Source organism: Gopherus evgoodei, chromosome 11, assembly GCF_007399415.2.
Source record: "Gopherus evgoodei ecotype Sinaloan lineage chromosome 11, rGopEvg1_v1.p, whole genome shotgun sequence".
NCBI classification, from domain to species: domain Eukaryota; kingdom Metazoa; phylum Chordata; order Testudines; family Testudinidae; genus Gopherus; species Gopherus evgoodei.
In genome coordinates, this window is record NC_044332.1 from 49241012 (window position 1) to 49257058 (window position 16047).

Consider the following 16047-nt stretch of genomic DNA (forward strand, 5'->3'; position numbering starts at 1 on the left):
ACCGGAGGAGAGCAGCAGGAATGATAAAAGATTTAGAAAACGTGATCTATGAGGGAAGAGTTTTTGAGCATGTTTAATCTTGAGAAAAGAAAGCCCAGGGGATCTGAGAACAGTCTTCAAATGTGGTAAGAACTGCTATAAAGAGGAGTGTGATCAATTTTTCTTCATGTCCACTGAAGATCTGATTAGCGGTCAGCTTAATATGTAGCAAGGGAGATTTAGGTTAGCTATTAAGAAAAATATTCTAACTATAAGAATGTTCAGCACTGGAATTAGGTAACCCGGTGAGGTTTAAGAACAGGCTAGAGAAACCAATACCTGTCAGGCATGTGTCTAGGTATGCTTTATCTTGCCTAGTATGGAAGGATGCACTAAAATGACTAGATGACGTATTCAGGTCCCTTCCAGCCCTACATTTGTGAGTCTGTTTCTTCCTTACCAATTTTGGCCTTTTCTATTTGACTAATATTTTGTTCTGAGTTAGGTTGGTATGATGTTTTCATAGACGTTAAACTTACTGTGCTATGTGTCAGTCAGAGCTTTGGGAAGATGCCTGCTACTACAAAGGGAGGACAAAACACATTTTGTCAAATGTGCCAAATAATGCCAAAATGGTGGCATTATTTCTTAACAGAAAGGTAGATATTAATCTAAATATTTGGAAACTAGAAGATTGCCTCATTTGATTTTAAGTTACAAGGCAGGTCAAGTTTTGGACCTTGACCATGTTTCATTAATGTTCTTAAAATAGGAAACCTCAAGCAAATTTCAATTACTTCCTCTATGCTAATTTGCACTGTTATTTCTGTTCTTTGCTCTTATGGATTGAAAGTTTTATAGTCAAAAGAGGTGACTAGATCATGAGTTTTGAAGGGATGGCAGAAACATTTCGACCCAAAATGTGGGGCTGCAATAGATGAGATTTAAGCAGTGCTGCTGGAGCTTGGAGTGCTGGGGGTGCTCCCACACCCTCTGGCTTGAAGTAATAATGAGAAACACTAAATACATGGTTTCCATGATCGGCACCCCCACTATAAAAATTGTTCCAGCAACCTGGGATTTAAAAGCAAATATTGAAATAAAATATTAGACAAGGTGGGTGAAGTAATAGTTCATGTTGAACCAACTTCTGTTAGTGTAAGAGACAAGCTTTCGAGCTACATGGAGGTCTTTTTCAGGTCCTGGTTCACCTGATCTCTCTCTCAGCGTGGAACCAACACTGCTACAACACCACTGAAAACAACACCAGGGAACACTAGCATAGGATAGTGGTTTCCAGCTGGTAGATAAATGCTTTGGTTTTGCTTTGTTTATCAAAAATAAATATCTAGGCAAAGCTAAGATGTCTGTTTTTAATGCATCAAGCATTGGTTCTATGGCAATGTCCTATTACAATGACTTTATTTCTATTTTACTAAATGAGTGATGCAGATTTAATCGGATAGGTGCTGGTGCAATAGAGTTATAGCTGTTCAGTGTTCTGGTATGGTAAAGCTGTTTTTTATGTGGGTTGGCGAGCAAGCAGATCTATTATCTGAGTAAGTCTAAAGGTCAGTTTATCTACAACTTTAGTGTTGTGAAGTTTTCTGTGTTTGGTGTGGTGTGGGTTGTTTTTGTTAAATCAAGCAGTTGTAAGTGTCTGGCGTATAACTCAGACTCTTGGTTGAAGGCACCTTACCACTTGAAGTGTGGCTGTTCCTTAACTGCACAACTTGAAGTATGTTCTATTTGTAACTTATTAATCTTTCACATTTTACAGAGAAATATGTAGGGCGAGGAGAAAAGGAAAATTTCTTTTTAAATTAAAAAATTACTGTTAAAATACTACAACTTTTTAATGTGCTAAATCCTAAAATCTAGGGATGAATCTTGACCCTATTAATGTCAATGGGAGTTTTGCCATTGACTTCTAAGGGTTCATCTACACTGCAATTAAAAAAAAACACCACAGCACTGAGACTCAGAGCCCGAGTCCATTGACTCAGGATTATGGGGCTAAAATTGCAGTGTAGATGTTCAGGCTTGGGCTGGAGCCCTGGCCCTGAAACCCTGCGGTGGCGGTGGGTCTGGAGAGCATGGGCTCCAGCCTAAGCCTGCACTGCAGTTTTTAGCCCTGAAGCCCTGAACTTCATGAGCCCAAGTCAGCTGACCTGGGCCAGCAGCAGTCTTTCATTGCAGTGTAGACGTACATTAAGGGGCCAGGATTTCACCCAAAATGTGTATAAGGAAATTACAGGAAATGTCTGCACTGAGAGCAGTATTTTCTCTCTACTGAGCCTTTGAGACTGACAGGCATACTGTCTGCTGCTGGCTAACTTCTAAATGGATGCATTTGGTCAGCAGAAATTGGCTGTATAGGGCATTGTTTTTTTAGAAAAACAAAGCACCAGCTGAATCGTGTGATTCAAAATAGCTTGGCAGACATAGGTGACTTCAGTTCCTGCTTTTTCATGTCCCCTTTCAGCTCTTTTTAAGCCAATAGTCTTGTTTGTTTTTTTTTTTGCCTTATCTGTTAATTCTCATGATGTTGACTTTAGATTCATTTATTTCAGATGTGATATTTCAAAAATACTCAAAAATTAAAGGGCAACCATATTGACTTACAATATGCTGATATGAAGGATATGAACTCACTTTTGTTTGTATTGTGGACAAAGTGTCCCATAAATCCAACCAGCTTCATATGTAAATGTTACTGATCTTCCTACTTTAGATTAAATTTCATTTAACAAAGAAATAATGAGATGATCAGAAACAAAGACTGCTGCTGTTTTTGGGAGATGTGATTTCTAATATATGACTATTTCTACAAATACATCTTTTCTTTGTTTAAAGACTGCACATTTGCATGATATTGAGAAAAGGGGAATTTTCCATAAATGTTTTAATACTAGAGCATAAAACTATCTATTTGTAATAATATGTTCCTCTCTGTGAAGAGGAGGATGTGTCTGAGACTGTTGGTAGCACTTGTGAAGAGAAATACTGTGAATGGATGTTCTCAGGTAGCTAGTTGAATCGTCAGAAGGGAATGACCAAATAAGGATAATATGTATTTCATTCTCTTTTTACTCCCAGCCTTACATCCAGAAGTGGTTCTTCCCCACTTTTCCTCATATTTATTCTGATTTCCCTTCTTAATCCATCATCTGTTTTCTCAATATGATTTTCAGAGAACTGCCACAATTATACATTCATATCCTAATCTTCTGAATCGCAACATGTAATGGTCTGAAGTTCAGTAAACCATTTAAACATATTCAAAGCCTCTGAAAGAAACAGCACTGAAGACAAGAGGCTTCCTGAACACCAGGAAGAAACTTGTTTTTTAAAACACCACATGCTTCTAGACTGTGTCTTAAAGTGACCAGACAGCAAGTGTGAAAAATCAGGACGGAGGTGGGGGATAATAGGAGCCAATATAAGAAAAAGACCCCAAAATCGGGACTGTCCCTATAAAATCAGGACATCTGGTCACCCTACTGTGTCTACATTCAAAAAATAATCAGAGAAGTTCCCAGTTGTGCTCCATTGGGAACCGTAAGGGTAGACAAATCTCTAGTGGCATCTGGTATTTTTAGTTTTGTATGGTAAGCTATTTACAATAGTGGTAGCACTAGTGGAGGGTAGACAAGTTTATAATATACTGTCTTCAGTGACACAAGCCAGTGTGAATTACACAGCCTTTAAGCACCCAGACAGTGTAGATACACACTACCATGCCACTGCTTGATAGGCTATTATTTTTTATTAAAAATTTACTCCTACTGTATTTTGTATTAACACTTTCAATATTACAATATAACTGTACATTACTGGTTTTGTATTAAAAGGAAACTATCCATTTGACTTTTTTTTTTAATTCAGTTTCTGAGATCACCTTTTTGAATAGTATGTCCTGAAAACAACTCGTAATATTCCTTTTCTTGAAAATGAATTTTTGGTCTCCTGATGGTCATTTGAACCAAGATAGAAACTGACAAACTAAAGGCTGATTCTCCCAGTATTTGTTCCATTGAATTCAGCAGGTGAAATCCTAGTCCCATTAAAGTCAATGGCAAAACTCTCCTGCATTCAGTGACCCACATGGGTTATGTAGCCTTCAGCCCCCCAAGAAGTGCTTACAACAATTTACCTAAATTAAGAGCCCAATCTTGCTCCCATCAAAGTCACTTGTAAAACTTCCATTGATCTCAGTTGGAGGGGAATGGGTCCTTCAGGGTATATACATCCCAGTTCAGAAAATATTTAGGTGTGCTTACATTCTGTTGACTTCAGTGGGATATAGATGTGTGTGTTAAGCATGTGCTTAATTGCTTTGTTGAATAGGGAACATAATCCTGCACTCTTCAGACAGGCCATTTTAGTCATTGGGCATTTATCTAAAGAAAGAATTTGGGGTCAGGCCTGAACTTTGTATACAATGAAACCTTTTCCACATAAAGTCTCAGAATAGTATTGTAATTAAACAAATATCTGTAATAAGTAATCTGAATGAAGTAATAGTAATATAACATTAAAATTATCAACATGAACAGTAATTCAGGATTAGTAATTTTCATTGTTTACTAAAAAGTGTAGATGTGGCTGGCTTGGCGGTACTTCAGAGCACCTACTTTTCTGTGTATGGAAGACTTCGGTTTAGTGTCTTTCCTTTATTCACCCTTTGTAATTTTGGTTTCCAAGATGCATAAAGGCTTCCACCTTTGAGGCTGTATTGAAATTTCAACAAATCCTTGAAGTTGAGTCTAAATTTGCGCTCCTAGGACTCTCATAGTGGAAGAAAGTTTCAGATGTATCAAATTTAAAACAGAAATCCATTTAATTTTTATTTCTTTTATCATTTCTCTTGCTACATTTTCTAGTTATTGAAGACAAAATAGAGGCTTAAACAAGGGCTTGCTCTTTCTCAACCCTATCATATTTTCTTCCTTAATGCTTTAGAGAAGTCATAATGTTGAATTTGTGATATTAGAATAATTTCCATTGAAAGAGATTGAGATCAAACAGAAGCTTATCACTTCATTGTAGGATAGATGAACAGCTAGGCTGAGAGGGAATAGCTCTTAACTAATCATATATCTGGAACAATAGTAACAAAAATACTGAAAACAGGCCAACTACAATTGCTTTATATAAACTCTTCTCCCTCGAGTTTGCTCTGATAGTCCTTTTTCAAAGGAATGAAGGCTGTTGAAACCTTATTAAAACACAGACAGTGTGTCAGAAGTATAACAGGAGGAATGAGCATTGGCTAGGATATAGTGACATTAAAAAGATCAGAGGATGAAGACAGGATTAAAATCTTATTAGTGTCCTCAGTAGGCTTTCCAAACAAAGAAGGCATGGTTCCTGTCATTAGAAGCTCAGTGTAAAGTCAGGCAGACATTTAGAGGGAAAGGGTACAAATATATAATAAAACAGCCAAGGTGGTGTTGGCCTCAGCTAGATTATAAGGTTATAAAATAGTCATGTTTGGGAATAATTTTATAATAAAACAATTATTCCTCAAACTTTTCTTCCATCAGGTAGTTTCCTGTCGATCTTACATATGGAGTGTAGGCTTGCAGATGAAGTTAGGAAGACTATTCTATAAATAATGGGTAATAAGGTTGGACAGCAAATAAGAGAGGATGAATCTGAGCTGCCCAGACTAGAGTAACAGAATTTTTGTATTTAGGCCTGGAGAGAAAGTAGGCAGCTAGGTCCTTGTGCTCTAGATGCAGTCAGAAAGGACACTTTGCATAGCAATTAGGAGCAACTGGAAGAGAGAGGGGACCGGATCACCAAGGCAGCCTGTACATAAACCACAAGGGGTACTTTTTAATGGTGCTGTAAGCACTGGAGGACAACAAAGGATGTTTCACCAGCATCAATGTGGGTTGGCCGGGAAAGGTTCATGACACTCGTGTCTTCAGGAACTCTGGTCTGTTTCAATGGCTGCAGGAAGGGATTTACCTCCCAGTCCAGAAAATAACTGTTGGGAATGTTGAAATGCCTGTAGTTATCCTTGGGGACCCAGCCTACCCATACACAGGCACTCTGGACAGTAGTAAGGAGCTGTTCAACTATAGGCTAAGCAAGTGCAGAATGGTGGTAGAGTGTGCATTTGGACGTTTGAAGGGTCGCTGGTGCAGTTTACTGATTCGCTCAGACCTCAGCGAACCAAATATCCCCGTTGTTATTGCTGCTTCCTGTGTGCTCCACAATCTGAGAGTAAGGGGGAGATGTTTATGGCGGGATGGGAGGTTGGGGCAAATCATCTGGCTACTGATTAGGCAGAACCAGACACTAGGGCGATTAGAAAAGCACATCAGGAAGGGCTGTGCATCAGAGAAGCTTCGAAAACTAGTTTCATGACTGGCCAGGCTATGGTGTGAAAGTTCTATTTGTTTCTCCTTGATGAAAACCTGCCTCCTTGGTTGACTCTAATTCCCTGTAAGCCAGCCACCCTCCCCCCTTCGATCAGAGCTTGGAAATAAAGTCATTATCGTTTAAAAACCACCACCACCCCCCGTATTCTTGGGCATCTGGGTAAGGAGGCAGCTATGGAACTTGGGGAGGAGGGAGGGCAGTTAAACAGGTAGTCTCTCCAGCTGATGTTCCTGAACCTCCACCAGACGCCAGATCATGTCCGTTTGTTCCTGCAGTAGCCCCAGCATTGCATCCTGCCTCCTGTGATCTTCCGGCCACCACCTCTCCTTACGTTCACTGGCCGCTTTCCTGTTCTCTGCTATTGTGTCCCTCCACACTTTCTGCTGAGCTCTTTCAGTTCGGGACTCCTGCATGAGCTCAGAACATATCTTCACGTGTGCGTTTTTTTGCCACCTTATCTGAGAGAGCCTTTGGGACAGAGAAGAGTGAGCTTGAAACATTTGCAGCTGCAGGAGGAAAAAAAAAGGAGAGAAGTATTTAAAAAGATGCATTTTTACAGAACAATGGGTGTACTCTTTCACGGTGAACAACACTATTCACATTACATGGCACGTGATTTCAGTACAAGGTCATTTTTTGCATCTTATATTGCGTGCCTGCGGCTTTGGTGTTAGATCAAACACACTGGGCAACAGAATTTGGCTTGCAGGTGGCCATGGTAAGCCATAGTCTTTCTGCTTCTGCAACCTTCATAACAGCAGCGCACTCCTTTCCTATACCAAGCAAAGCCCACTGAGTTGTTCATTTGGGGCTGTGGTTTTCACGTTAAAGTGCAGCAGCAGAAACCAAACTACCCTCCCAGCTTTTCTCTGGGATGACCGCTTTAACCCTCCCCGCACCGCACCACGTGGCTAGTATCAGGGAAGATCCCTGCTAGCCAAACGTGAACAGCTCAGCACCAATGCGCCCCCCCTACACCCCCGCTTGGTTAATTGCAGGGAGGATTTCTTTTCAGCCACAGGCAAACAGCTCAGTAGGAATGGCCATCTATGAATGTCCCCTTAATTAAATTCCCGTATTTCAACCAGTTACCATGAACAATATCACTCTCTCCTGAGGATAACACAGAGAGATAAAGAATGGATATTGCTTGAATGCCAGCAAACACCGTGACCATATGCTGCCAAGCTTTGTCATGCAATAATACCAGATTACTTGCTACTAGCATAGTGTGGTCAAGTTTCCTACCATGGAGGACAGAATAAGGCTGCTTTCCCCAGAAACCTTCTGCAAAGGCTTTTAGAGTTCCTCCAGGAGAGCTTCATGGAGATATCCCTGGAGGATTTCCACTTCATCCCCAGACATGTTAACAGACTTTTCCAGTAGTTGTACTGGCCAGGAATGCTTCCCACATCCTCAGGGCAAATTAATCATTAAAAAATGCTTGCTTTTAAACCATGTTTTATATTTACAAAGGTACACGCACCAGAGGTCCCTTCTACAGTTTCATGGTCTGGGATACCACCTTGGGAGGGTATTTCAGTTAGGGTGGAAAAAAGATCCTGACTGTTGGAGAGAACAGTGTGCTGTGTGCTCTCCTCAACCTTGTACTCCTCCTCATCTTCCCCGTCTGCAAAATCCTCAGGCATGGTGACTGAAAGTACCCCATCATTGGAGTGCACAGACAGGGGTGGGGTAGTGGTGGAAGGCCATCCCTAGAATTGCCTGCAGCTTAGCGTAGAAGCGGCTTGTCTATGGCTTTGTCCCTGAGCGTCCGTTTGATTCTTTGGCTTTCTAGTACGCTTGTCTCAGCTTCTTAAGTTTCACGCGGCAATGTGAGTCCCTGTTGTGGCCTCTGTCCACAATGGCCTTGGATATTTTTTCAAATGTTTTGGCATTCCGTCTTTTGGAACAGAGTTCTGATAGCACAGATTCATCTCCCCATACAGCGATCAGATCCAGTACCTCCTGTGCGGTCCATGCTGGAGCTCTTTTTCGATTCTGGGACTGCATGGTCACCTGTGCTGATGAGCTCTGCATGGTCACCTGTGCTGATCAGCTCTCCACACTGGGCAAACAGGAAATGAAATTCAGAAGTTTGCAGGGCTTTTCCTGTTTACCTGGCCAGTGCATCCGAGTTCAGATTGCTGTCCAGAGCGGTCACAATGGTGCACTGTGGGATAGTTTCCGCAGGCTAATACTGTCGAATTGCATCCACAATAACCCTAATTTGAACTGGCAATGTCGATTTCAGCGCTACTCCCCTTGTCGGGGGGGGGGAGGGAAAGTACAGAAATCGATTTTAAGAGCCCTTTATGTCAACAAAAATGACCTCGTTGTGTGGATGGGTGCAGGGTTAATTTGACTTAACGCTGCTAAATTCAGCCTAAACTCGTAGTGTAGACCAGGCCTCTGTCTTCACACACAGGTTGGGGAAACAGCTTTTATATATTATGCTGATGCCTCTATATCTAATGCATATCCAGTAGAGTTTTCTCACCTCTTCCTTACTTGTATTTCCTCACTCTACTAATGTTGGGGTATCATTTTCCTATATGTTAGTATATTAATGGTCTCAACTTATATCAACTCTTGTAATCAGATATTTGCAGATTTAGCTCATGTTCCTATGGTTGCCTGATGTCATTATGGATAAAATTCCCCCTTCCACTCTATTTCCAGTTCCCCAAAACTTAGGGGTGACCACTAGGTTACTTATCTGTGCCACAGTTAATAGGCCTCAAGTCTTATGCTAATTGCTCAAGCCAATGTCTTACAGAATACAGGCCTGTAGATTCCTTGCATTACTGCTAAATATAATAAAGGCAAGCTAGCCCTATGGGCTACACTCACCAACCTTGAAATAGAAATATTGAAATAAAAAATTCAGTGGCTATCCTTCAGAATAAAAAACAATAAGAAAATACTTCAGTGTTTGTGAACTAGGATAGAGGTACAAGATAAAGTAAGCAATATTTCTGCCACTTATTATTTCCTTGTTTGTCAGAATGGAAATGAAAATGCAAGTAGGTTTTTTTTTCCTGAAATTGCTGAATCACTGTTCCTCCACTGACTCAACTGTGCAGACTGTTCCAGCACAGTGGGGATTTCCTTAATACTAGTGATTCAAAACCCTATGCTATCAAAGCACTTTTAGAAAGCAGAATGCCCGTACTAATACAAAATAGTTGCACTGCAATGCAACTGACCAATACATACTGTTGTACGCAGTGTTGTTGTGGTTGTGTTTGGTCTCAGGATATTAGAGACAAGGTGGGTGAGGTAATATCTTTATTGGACCAACTTCTGTTGATGAGACAAGCATTCAAGCTTACACAGAGCTCTTAGAGCAGCACTAATTTCCCTTTGGCTGGGGGAGCAGTACAGAGATCTGGGGGAATGCTATGGCATCAGAGCACCTTAAGAAGTCATAATGAGATGTTTCAAGCAACAATTTTTAGCCTGTCAAGTATCAGAGGGTAGCCGTGTTAGTCTGGATCTGTAAAAGCAGCAAAGAATCCTGTGGCACCTTATAGACTAACAGACGTTTTGGAGCATGAGCTTTCGTGGGTGAATACCCACTTCCTCAGATGCATGTAATGGAAATATCCAGGGGCAGGTATATATATGTGTGCTAGCAAGCAAGCTAGAGATAACGAGGTCAGTTCAATCAGGGAGGATGAGGCCCTGTTCTAGCAGTTGAGGTGTGAAAACCAAGAGAGGAGAAACTGGTTCTGTAATTGGCAAGCCATTCCACAGTCTTTGTTCAATCCTGAGCTGATGGTGTCAAATTTGCAGATGAACTGGAAGCTCAGCAGTTTCTCTTTGAAGTCTGGTCCTGAAGTTTTTGCTGCAGGATGGCCACCTTAAGGTCTGCTATAGTGTGGCCCGGGAGGTTGAAGTGCTCTCCTACAGGTTTTTGTATATTGCATTCCTAATGTCTGATTTGGTCCATTTATCCTTTTCAGTAGAGACTGTCCAGTTGGCCGATGTACATAGCAGAGGGGCATTGCTGGCATATGATGGCGTATATTACATGGTGATGTGCAGGTGAATGAACCAGTGATGGTGTGGCTGATCTGGTTAGGTCCTGTGATGGTGTCGCTGGTGTAGATATGTGGGCAGAGTTGGCATCGAGGTTTGTTGCATGGATTGGTTCCTGAGCTAGAGTTATTATGGTGAGTAACCAGTAACTGCACACCACACCATAATAACTCCTAGTCAGGAACCAATCCATGCAACAAACCCTCGATGCCAACTCTGCCCACATATCTACACCAGCAACACCATCACAGGGACCTAACCAGATCAGCCACACCATCACTGGTTCATTCACCTGCACATCCACCAATGTAATATACGCCATCATATGCCAGCAATGCCCCTCTGCTATGTACATCGGCCAAACTGGACAGTCTCTACGGAAAAGGATAAATGGACACAAATCAGACATTAGGAATGGCAATATACAAAAAACCTGTAGGAGAGCACTTCAACCTCCCTGGCCACACTATAGCAGCCTTAAGGTGGCCATCCTGCAGCAAAAAACCTTCAGGGACCAGACTTCAAAGAGAAAACTGCTGAGCTTCAGTTCATCTGCAAATTTGACACCATCAGCTCAGGATTGAACAAAGACTGTGAATGGCTTGCCAATTACAGAACCAGTTTCTCCTCTCTTGGTTTTCACACCTCAACTGCTAGAACAGGGCCTCATCCTCCCTGATTGAACTGACCTCGTTATCTCTAGCTTGCTTGCTAGCACACATATATATACCTGCCCCTGGATATTTCCATTACATGCATCTGAGGAAGTGGGTATTCACCCACGAAAGCTCATGCTCCAAAACGTCTGTTAGTCTATAAGGTGCCACAGGATTCTTTGCCAATTTTTAGCCTGTGGTTTTGCCTTCTGTGCATGCTGATGAATATCTCCCTCATGCCAGATTCTCCCACACTGAAATCAAAGGGAATGCCATCAGGTGCAGGAGTGGGGAGCATGAATAGGAAACTATAAGGGTACATCTACACTGCAAGGTAAGCCCAGGGTTAGTGGGACTTGAGTCAGCTGACCCATGTTAGGGAACCCTGGGCTTGAGCATCTTCATTGTATTTTAACCCTATGTTAAGACTTTTCTAACCTGTGTTCAAACCTGAGGCTCTGGCTTCCACACTGCAGTGTGCAGACCCAGGTCAAAGAAGCCATATCCCAGAATCCCTAGCACACACCCTCAAATTTGGCTGCTTTAGCCCTAGAACAGGGTGCAGTGTGGGAAAACTTTACTGCTTGCTATGCATGTTGCAGGAAGTTTGAAGCAGCTTGGCTCACAAAGGGCTTGATCAGTTCACTCTCTCTTGCAAATCCAGGAGGCTGTGTGATAGTATGCTTGCAGAGCGGTGATCAGATCAGATACAGGCACTGGCTTCCTCTAGGGATTCTCAACCCCCACTCCCACCCTGTCTCCACTCGGCCAATGCCAGCTGCAGAGCCGGCACTAGAGGGGGAGGGGAAGGAGAAGGAGAGCAGAGTGCACGGAGCCCCCATTGCCATTCCTACATCTAAGAGCTGGAGGGACATGCCAGCAGCTTCCAGGGTGCTGCATAGGGAGCCTGCCAGCCCCATGCCAACCGGAACTTTAACCGCCCGGTCAGCAGTGCTGACTAGAACTGGCAGGGTCCCTTTTCGGCCAGGTGTTCCAGTTGAAAACCAGACATCTGACAACCCTACCTGAGAGCATCTTGTCTTCCAAATAGAGAATTGGATCTGTTCTTGCTAGTGCAGATGTATTATGTAGAATACCATTATTATGCTAATATGTCACTTTAGCTGAATATTGTTTTTCATTCTCATAATGATAGTAACTAACTGATAATCAAAGATACTCTGACTGGGGAATGAATAGAAAGCCTGTTATAGACTGGACATTCAGAGCAAAGCATATAGAAACACATGTTTGAGGGGTTTATTCTCTTGAAGCCTGCATGATTGATAGGAATTATAGGTTCCTACACAGGGGAGAATATAATTGAATTTGATACGTGTATAAGCTAAACACTGGCCATATTTGGTAGAAGTGCAAATCCTTTTGCTAGGTTCTGACAGGTAGGATTGTTCTCTGAGTCTCCTTTCCTTTTGTTCTTAATTGTGATCCCTGGTTAATAACTTCCCCTTTTTCTTTTGGAGAACTAAGCAAAGGAAAAATGGGTTTGTTTTCTGTTCTGCTTCTTTATGATGTAAAAAGTTCTAAAAGATTTTCAATATAACTAAAAAATGAGTCAGGTTTAAAAATAAAAATTAGAAAAAATATTTTCAGTATTTTTGTCTTCTGTTTTATAGGCCAATAGGATTCATGTTTTCATGCTTTCCTATACTACAGTGATGGCTATAAACTTAATGAAGGCTTAATTCCCATGTAACCACGCTAAAGGAACTGGGACTTTTAGGAAAAATAAATATTGTAAGATTTGTAATAAAATTATGAAAGTTGGCAATCTTAGGTTTTGTCTTTTTAGATTAATTTTTTTCCCTTCTGTTTGTCTTAAGAATTCATGTCTTATCTTGTCTATACTGCTTTTTGGGGGAGTAGGTGGGTGGAAGGAGATTGAAAATCTTGTAGGATATAGTATCTCAAATACCAGATGAAAGTGCAAGAAGCATAATTATTTTTATTCAGATAGACCTTCCTCACCAATATATAGGCTATTAGAGACATCTTATTTAAAACATCCAATAACTCCTCCAAGAAAACATGGAAGATAAGACTAGGCATTCCTGATATTACAGAAATTTAAAAGCAGGCAGAAAAGGTATGTGTTTTTTGAAAAATGCAGGGCTTCTTTATGCCTCAAAAATAAAGACACAAATAAATCCAATTTTTGTCCCTTTGCAGATCACCTTTAACTTTTCACCCATCATTGGCACTGATAAATTTTCAGGACAGTCTTATGCACTTCTTTATCTAAATTTCATGCAGGAGAAAGGGATAGTAGTGAAAATCTCAGGAGAGGGGTGGAGGGAGAGAGAATATGTCTAACCAGCAATTGTCTGACCCAGTATTGTGAATTGAATGAAACTTGTGTACTGGATGTGGGGATTGGGTTGAGTGGGTGATGGAGCGGGAGTTGTTTAGGGGATAGGTAGTTTGGGAGAAGAATGGATTAGTTCTGGGTTAATGGGGAGATGTAAGTGGTTGGACAGGTGACTTGTAGAGAATTCTGAGGGACTAATAATGGTGGTGTTTAGTCTGTCCTGCTCAGATTACAATCAGCCAGCTATCCTGTCTTGGCCTAGACCAGTGTTTCCCAAACTTGGGATGCCGCTTGTTTAGGGCAAGCCCCTGGCGGGCCGGGCCAGTTTGTTTACCTGCAGCGTCCACACGTCTGGCCGATCATGGCTCCCACTGGCTGCGGTTCACCACTCCAGGTCAATGGGAGATGCTGGAAGTGGCACAGGCCGAGGGACGTTAATGTTGATGATAAGGTCAGTCACTTTGATTTTACAAAATATATCCAAGCAACAGCAAGTCATGTATCTATGCCATGATTGGTTGAATTATCTCTGACCTAACACTACTCCTACTCTACAGCTAATTTGCATGCAACGGTTCCATTGGTTATATGAGGAAGGCTGAACAGGTGATGGATTACTTGGCCCAAATGCTGCACCCAGCGGCTCTGACTTTCTAATCTGCTGGGGGGGGTGCTCAACCCTCCAGCTCTGCCTCAGGTCATGCCGCCACTCCACCCCTTCCCAACCCACCCCCACCTCACCTCTTCCTGCTCCCTTCTCTGAGCGTGCCCGGCCCTCACTCCTCCCCTCTGTGTCCCCCCAGCACCTCTGGCACACTGCAGAACGGCTGATTGTGGCAGGCAGGATGGGGAGTGGCGGGGAGCTGGCTGCCGATGGGTGCTCAGTACCCACCATTTTTTCCCCATGGGTGCTCCAGCCCTGGAGCATTCATGGAGTCAGTGGCAATGGCTGCACATATGCAACAGCACTGGCTTTCAGCTATTAGTATGTGTATAATGAGTGCATGACTTCATGTTTGACTGTATTTTTCTGAGTAACATAGATCTACCACAGAGTCGTTACTTTTTCTATTTCTTCTAATGTCATCAATATAATATAAAAGAGATTTTGCTAATGTTTAACAAAGCGATACATGAAGTCTGTCCTAAAACAAAAGATGAACCCTTATAATTTATTGTCTGGTTAGAAGGTAGCTTCAACAATATGACACTAGCTTTTCTGTCCCAGTGTACAAACAAAATAAGAGCATTACAATTTCTTAGCTAAATTGTTTTTTAGAATATCAAAACTTTTATTTCTCAACAGATGTAAGAAACATGAGTGCAAGGGACCATCGAACATTCATTACAACTCACAGGACTAGTGACATAGGTATATCTGTTTGAGTTTTTATTCCAGTTTAACTGTTCTTTCAGTCTACAATAGAACAATATTTATAAGTTCCTGTATACAATTACAAACATATGAACGGCACTATAACATTCTGATCTTTGGTATTAAAAAAAACCTCCTTCTATCATGAAGGAATCATCTGGGGTCATTTTGGAAGCCACTGGTTGTTTTTTTCCTTTCACATTTTAGTTATTGTGCACCTTTGCCAGCTGTAATATGTAAATGTCATAACCTCTGGTTTGTTACTAGGTAAATATTGTTCATAAAATTATTTGTATTACCTTAGCACCTAGAAGCTAGGTACTAAGGTACAAACACAGAACAAAAAGGTCTCTGCCACCCAAAAGTCAAGTATAAGGCACAGATGGATACTGATAGGGAAGTACTAGAAAAAACAATGGGAAAATATTGGTCACTGTAGTAGGCAGAGGTCTCAGATTACTACTGGCCTAACCATTGTCAAGTTTTTTTGTAGGCGTCACAGCAAAGGAGAACACTAAGGAGGATAATGAGGTAGCTTTGCAGATGTTTACATTAGCACTTTATGTGGTGCTCTTTTGCAACACATACCTCAATATTGGAAGCATCTCCCCATGTCATTTTATTTTTAATAATACATCAGAAGGTATGTTGACACCTAAACATAATAGCAAGCTTTGCTAAATAAGATAACCTAATGAGATGGGCCTTTTCTTTCCAATCCCTCCTGCATTGAAATCTTGTGTAGGCAGACCCCATTGGCTTTAGGAGCCTCCTTGAAAGAGTGCATTTTTTGAAGCATGATTAAATGAAGAGGGTGGAGACTGGGTTCAGAAGGAGGTTCCAGGCATAGGCTACATGAAAGAAGGCACAAAGAAAGGTGTAGAAGAAGGACATGAATAACAGAAGCTTCTTGGGGTGAGCAGCGAGGAAGTGTAGACTGAAAGTAAATGCGGGTAGGGATATAAAAAGGGAATAAGTTGTGGAGAGCTAGGAAAAGATTACTTCAGTCTCCACCACTGTCATTCTGGTCCCTTTCTTGAGCGCATGAAGAAAAAAATATTTATAAAGAATTTCCAGCTATTACCTGGGGATGGTATACGGTATTACTGCCTTTACCAAACATTGGTGATGGAACAAATATTTTTCAGGTATTTAATGTAGGTACTGCTAAGTAATTATTTCATGGTTGACAGAAGCATATGGACCTTTATATGTTTACTTAGTGGTCTCTTTTAATGTATCTTTCTGTGTGAAATGGATGACTGTTAAAA

General features: G+C 41.4%; 1 protein-coding gene across 3 annotated transcripts in view; it reads left to right on the top strand.

Moving 5' to 3' along the window:
* Window positions 1-16047, top strand: part of CCDC148 (coiled-coil domain containing 148) — a 126734-nt gene that overhangs the window by 10126 nt on the left and 100561 nt on the right. For 2 of the 3 annotated variants that reach the window (XM_030580914.1, XM_030580916.1), the window contains exon 2: window positions 14708-14773. In XM_030580914.1, coding sequence (XP_030436774.1) covers window positions 14719-14773 — 55 coding nt within the window. In that variant the 5' untranslated portion in view covers window positions 14708-14718. Of the gene's footprint in view, window positions 1-13774; window positions 13853-14707; window positions 14774-16047 lie in introns of those variants that run through there. The other variant, XM_030580915.1, reaches the window with a different exon arrangement.